We start from the raw sequence: 6,789 nt of genomic DNA on the forward strand, positions 1-6,789 counted from the left end.
GTCCCCGTTTACTGGCCCGCGCTGCATGCCCGTGATTCTACCCGGGCGTCCCCGTTTACTGACCGCGCCCTGCATGCCCGTGATTCTACCCGGGCGTCCCCGTTTACTGACCGCGCCCTGCATGCTCGTGATTCTACTCTGGCGTCCCCGTTTACTGACCGCGCCCTCTTGCTTGCTTTCTATACAGGGAGTTCATCAACATTCAGATTGTCGACGATGAAGAATACGAAAAGAACGAAGTGTTCTACATCGAGCTGCTCATGCCGCATCTGCTGGGTAAGTACGTGCAGCAATCGTGACAACGATAGCCCCGGTCACAACGGATCGTACGAAATTTTGTCGTGGTGGACCCATAAAATATTTGTCGTGGCCAGATCTTGCAACATGCCCGAAATGTATTTCGAGTGGTCACAAAGGCTACGACACATCAAAGATGGTTTGGCGATGGGGACGCGACAGAAAAAAAAAGATATGTCGTGGTTATGTCGAGGGTGTGTCGCAAGTCAGTCGTGAGTTGTCGGGCATTGTCGGGGGGCTGTTTTTCACGTGAACAGGTCGTGGTTCACTCGTGGGATGCACGTGCTACAGTCGTGCGACTGGCGCACAACAGTCGTGGGTCATTCGTGGGTCACTCGTGAGTCACTCGTGGGTCACTCGTGGGTCACTCGCGCGTCCGTCTCACGACTATATAACGAGGCCCGGTCTGTTGCCTGCCATTTGTTGCAGAGATTTTCCAGTGGATACATCGAAGTTCTGCCCGAATTTTTGACATTTGTCACTTCATTTAATCAAAGTTAGTATCCAGGATGCCTCTCAAGAAGAAAACCAACAAGAGAAAGGTGGTAAGCCTAGCAGTTGGCCCTTGGTGATGCGAGGGGCGACACTCAGCAACAGCTCGTGAAACATGCCAGACTTCATCCGCATGAACCCCACGAAGTCACCGGCAGATTCCCGCTCCAACTCTTGCATCAGAGTACTATACTGCCCAAACATCAGGCGCCGCTCGATCCACGGCCGAACCCACCAACATCGGGGGTTTCGCCGGTTCCTGCGCTGCTCCCGGGCCCGGATCAACGCCAACAGCACTATATTATGCTCGTGCTGGAGTTCCTCCAGACGCCCCCTCAGCAGGTCCACGCGTAGTCGCTCAGGTGGAATAGCCATCCTCTTTCAGCGCCGACAGGCAGTTTTTAATTCCAAGCGTTCATTCGCCCGAGCTATATACCCCTCAAAAAACGAAAATATGTTGCAAGACTAACGCAAGACTAACGCACGACAGACTTGCAATGTTGTGCGAGCCTCTTACGAAATATAATATTTGTGAGACAATCTTGCAACTGTCTCACGACTGTCCTGCGACAGCCGTGAGACAGTTGTAGGACAGTCGCGCGATAGTCGTGAGATTGTTTTGACAAAAAAAATTTCTTCTGGTACCCACGACAAGATATTTATCGCACGACAGTCGCAAGACTGTCGAAAGACTGTTGTAGGACAGACTCACGACAACTAGAAGACATAGATACCACAAAAAATCGTGCAACAAAAAAGGTGCATGTTCAATTTTGCCTCACGACGGCAAGTCGATGCCACGATGCTCAAAATTTCGTAGAACTGTCTTGCGACGACCCCGATGACCCACGATTTGCCCAAATTTTCTGTCGTGTTGTTGCACAAATGCGCCGTGGGCTCGTTGTGACCAGGGCGTAAAAGGACTGAACATACACAACGACAAATATAACAAATATAGACAAATCTAGTTGTAGTTTGTTCTCTATGTTGCAGTTTGAGTTGTAGGCAGTTCAACCTTCTTTGGCACGCACGTACAAGCACACGCACGTACGCATAATCACACGCACGCACGTTGACGCACGATCACACAAGCACATGCACGCGCGCACAGGACGACGCACGCACAGACGCAACCCATTACGTGCTAACATTTATGGCTTCCTTCGCTCCGACTACACCCCCCCCACCCTCCCCACGCTTCCCGGGTAACCAATATAAATCTACACGTAATAAAACTTCGGGCTGTTTCTCGCAGCTATATCCAGCCGGTGGAAAACTCCATTAGACCCACGACTCGCCGACTTTGTCTCGCAACTCTTTCTCTCTCTCTCTCTCTCTCTCTCTCTCTCTCTCTCTTTCTCTATTCGACACCGACATTAAACCGCTGAGGCGCTAAATCGCTTCAATCGCGCTAGTTGAGGCGTTAAGATCGTATATTGTTCGGCGCGCACCTACGCACAGGCGACCCCGCGCGCCGGCACACGCCGCGAGCACACAGCAGGGCTTCGCGTGGCATTTGTAGCGAGACAGCGGGATCGCGCAGTAGCCTGGCTGTGGTGCTTCTAGGTAAATTGCAATCCGAGGAGCGCGAGTGTGAATGACAGCGTGTCGGCGTGTTCGCTCTGCTGCTTCCGTGTGAGATAGGAGTGGATGGTGAGAAGAGACAGAGAGGCAGAGAGAGAGAGATTAGGAGAGGGAGATAAAACGAGAGAAACGGGAGGAGAGAGAGAGAGCGAGAAAAAAGGAGAGCTAAAGAGAGAAAAAAATATATATATAGAGAGAAGGGAGAAGTAAGAGAGAAAGAGAGAGAGAGAGAGAGAGAGAGAGAGAGAGAGAGAGAGAGAGAGAGGTGAAGAAAGAGGTGAAGAAAGAGGAGAAGAAAGATATGAGAGGAGAGAGAGTGAAAGAGAGAAGAGAGAGTAGAGAGAGAGAGAGAGAGAGAGAAAAGGAGGAGGAGAGAGGAGGAAGTAACGAGAAATACGAGAGGCGAGAGGAGAGACTGAGAGGGGAAGGAGTAAAAGAGAGCGAGCGAAGGGAAGAAAGTGAGTAGAGATGACGCAAGAGAGAAATCGACGGAAAGAGAGAGAGAGGGGAGAGCATAAAACCAGACGAGAAGGGAGAAGGAGAGAGGAGATGTAAATGATTGAGGTGTCGTGAAAATCGCAGACGGCGCGCGTTGACTGGACTCACGCGTGCAACTAATGAGTTAGCGGACGCTGAACTTCAGCAGAACTGCCGGCCGTGCTCTAACGTCCCTCTCAAATTCTGATCGTGCGCGCAGTATAGTACAGAGCAGATATTGTCTGATGTTGCTCTGCACGAGCGAAAACCCGGTAGCCGTTCATCGTTTGAATAGTCGCCATCAACAGCCGGCGGCAAAACATTACGAGACGTAGAGGAGTGATTAAGCTCGATCTCGCATTGTGATCTGTTCGACTGTGTGAACGCAGCTGCGTGAGCTCGCATATTGCGTAAATTTTCAGCACGCCAATCGAATTATCGTTTTAAAATTAGCAAAGATTTTCCTTCACTCCTAATGTAAATGTTGGCGCTCAGCGAATGAGTCAGGGGTGCGAGTAATCGATAGGTCAGTTCCCCGGCAAACGAGAGATTGACGCGTGCGATTGTACTTAGATATCCGCTAATACAAATCTCCTCGTCATCTTTGTTTAAGACGAACCTATTCGAAATCGATTCTTCTATAATTCGCCGTTTGTTTTATGCGTAAGGAGGCTTGATCTGTCTGCAAATTTAGCTGACGCTTGTTCACGCTCACAAGTGCAAAAGCGTAATTCATTAGTTAGAATGATTATGAGCATTCGAATCTGAAGTATAAGGTGAAGATTTAGCACGTTTGAAATTTCGCAGGGCGAAGATTCAGAGTGGCTATTATTGGTGGCGCGGTAATTGAATGGGGCGAGTTGTGGTTGTAGATCGACTGATATCCCTTATTAGAGGAACATCGACCTGATTATTCCGCCACTCGATCCCGCTAACTAGCTATAACCCATTTCCGCTTCGTTTCAATTGTCCACAGAATCCTAGCCGACCTAAGCAGCGAAAATACAAGTCGCACGCCGCCTTCTGTTGCCGTCGCAGAGTTGGTGCCCACGTGATAGTTAATATATATATATATTATATATATATGGTATATTATTATATCAGAAGTAGATATTAGGGAACCCTATAAGTTCCCTATTATCTACTTCTGAGATATAGTATACGTATATATATAGATACTAGTATATAGTATATATATATATATTATATATATATATATACTGATCGATACATAAATCATATCCTCTGCTCAATGAGTCTATGTTGGTTAACCATACCAGTTATCCTGTCACGCAGTTTACAAGATATTTTGCTGTCCAGCTTACCTAATACAATAACTAAAGTGCTAACACTAAATGCATTCCTATATAATAATACTCCTCGTAATATCGAGTCATCCTGTCCAATCACTCAATCGATGTAATCAGAGCGACATGCACTGGCCGGTTCCCTGCTCAATGCGTAGATCCTGAGCATCATTATATTAGACGCACGTTACTTCTCTGTGATAAGACAGAATGACGTCGGCTGTTATGAATGATCATTGCTGACGAAGCGTTTCTTCAATGTCATCCTACGTCATCAGCCTTCCTAGATACTGGACTCCTGGGTCACCCGTAGCGCGATGGCCCGAGCGCACAAGGCTCCACCAAATTAATGTCGATAGAATACAGCTGAGGATATTGGCGGCCCGTATACGTACAGGCTAGGACATGGCGGCCGTATATAAGCGGGGAACATGCCGGCCTGCCTTGATGCTGGGTGGAGTGGTGTTTCGCCTTCTAGCTACGCGACTGTCGCTAGCTAGCAGAAATGAAGCTGAACTAAAAGACTTTCCACGTAACGCGTTCGATAAAACAAAATCAAGAAAAAGTATCTCTTATACGGCTTGAAGGTGATGGATGTATACGGGGTATATTGTAAACGCGCTTAAAAACTGTTCGCAGTTTAAGCCAGCGGAGAAACGGGATGGTTCGTGGCGTTCTAGCGAGCGATGTGCCGAAAGAAATGGATTTAAATCTAAGGAATCCTCGTCTATATTGGTCAGCTGAGAACCCGTTTGATTCTTAAGCATGAATCTGAATGGCATAATAAAGGAAGGGTCGCAGAGTGGTAGGCGATGTCCAAGTAGAAATCAGCCCTCGGCCGCAAACAGGCGAATAGAATGTGCAGTAAAAGCAAGAGTGAGAACCTGAGACAGAGAAAGAGAGCCGCGTAAAGAGAGAAAGAGAATAGAGAAAGAGAGAAAGACAGAGGAGAAAGAAAGAAAGTAGAGTAGCTAACAAAGACAATAAGGAGGGAAGGAGCGGAGCGCAGAAGAGCTGAGATTGAGCGACTTGGGTAGAGAGATAGGGGGTCGACGTGAGTAAGAAGATAATAGAAAAAAAATAACGACAAGCGATGTGGAGAAGATCGATCGAAGCGAGGGAGAGAGATATAGAAGAGAGAATGCACACGCAAATCCATGCTGAATTTTTGAATTCCAGTCGCAAGCCAATGCATTACCAAGAGCAACGCACATATATGGTTTCATATTAGTGAATTTTTATTTGTTTATGCAAACTGGTTAGTTCCAGAGCCATCGAGCGAGAGTGGTCCACAGCGTGGCGCCCTCGTAGCTAAAACGAAGCCAGAAAAATGCATCGTGCCTGTCGCAGACATCAAGCGTGGCGCGCAACCAGGCGGCGTGTATGAGAGATTTACGCTGATGAGAAGTCTCCACTATGTATCTAGCCGAAGATATCGTGTACGGGGCGCGGCGCCGGCACTGCGCACGCAGCCTAAAGGTGTAATAGACAACTGCATGTAGAGATTCATCTTGTATGGCATTCTCTTCTCTCTCTCTCTCTCTCTCTCTTCTCCTCTCTCTCGTCGGGGGGGCGGGCGATACGCTCAGTTCTCCTCTCTTCTCCCTCTCTCGCCTCGTCTCTCTCTCCAATCGCTCCTCATCTCTTCTCTGTCTATATATATATAGTACTATTATCAACTATAATATAGACTTATATATATACATGCAATATGTTCTGTTTCTTTCCGTGCTGATTTTGCCGATCGCTCTCACCTAACTTCTTTCGCACACTCTCGCCTCTCTATTCTTTCTCTGTCCTTTTCCCTCGTCATTTCTTTCAGTGACTCTCACTCTGCTACTCGTTCACTCCTCTGCACTGTTATATGGCGCGCTCCTCCCCCTATCCTCCGTCTCTTCTTCTTGATTACCGACGTCGCTCCTCCCCTTGCTTCCTCTCACCATGTTTCCCGCTTTCCTACTCTCCCGCCCCCTTCCCCCCTCTCATGCAGTGTCCGCGCATCAAGCGATGATGATGCAACTTAGCTTCACCAAGCTGAAATAATAAAATATCACATGTGATATGCTTAACGCTATTAATAGAAGGTTACGAAGAATCAGCCTATTCGCTACAGTTTCAAATATCACATTTGGTTCACCGTGAGCAGACGAGAACGATGAAATTGCAGTCAGCCACAGAACACATTAACAGGCGGACGATTTAGGCCGGAAGCTTTTTAACTGGCATTGCCATTTTTTAACACTTGCCTTTCTCTCTTCAGCCCTTTCCGTCGCGTGCTGCACACACTTAGTTTACTCTCAGCCGCCTCCTGCAGCGCCGTATACGTTGGGGAGGGGGGGCCTTACGTGGCACGCGTACGACGAACTACGCACGCACGCGTGCAATGCACCCTCGAAATGTAATATGTACTATGAAACATGTACGTACTCGTGTGACTGCTTCCCAGTGCTGGATTTACAGGGCTAATCATAGCTCATCATTCAGGTCCTTGAGCAAATTCCGAGAGAGCGCGTGAAATTTTCCTGGTCCATATGTGTAATGACGATGGAGAGGCGTAGCATATAGGATTATTTACATACATAAATTACATACAGTACCTACATAAATACATTACATACATACATACATACAT

At 47.7% G+C, this 6,789-nt stretch overlaps 1 protein-coding gene across 1 annotated transcript in view; it reads left to right on the forward strand.

Moving 5' to 3' along the window:
* LOC106816504 (sodium/calcium exchanger 1-like) overlaps window positions 1–6,789 on the forward strand; it is a 126,979-nt gene that overhangs the window by 99,868 nt on the left and 20,322 nt on the right. Inside the window, 1 exon segment of the mRNA XM_014821134.1 lies at window positions 188–276. Coding sequence (XP_014676620.1) covers window positions 188–276 — 89 coding nt within the window.

This window comes from Priapulus caudatus, unplaced genomic scaffold, assembly GCF_000485595.1.
Source record: "Priapulus caudatus unplaced genomic scaffold, Priapulus_caudatus-5.0.1 Scaffold32, whole genome shotgun sequence".
Lineage (NCBI taxonomy): Eukaryota > Metazoa > Priapulida > Priapulimorpha > Priapulimorphida > Priapulidae > Priapulus > Priapulus caudatus.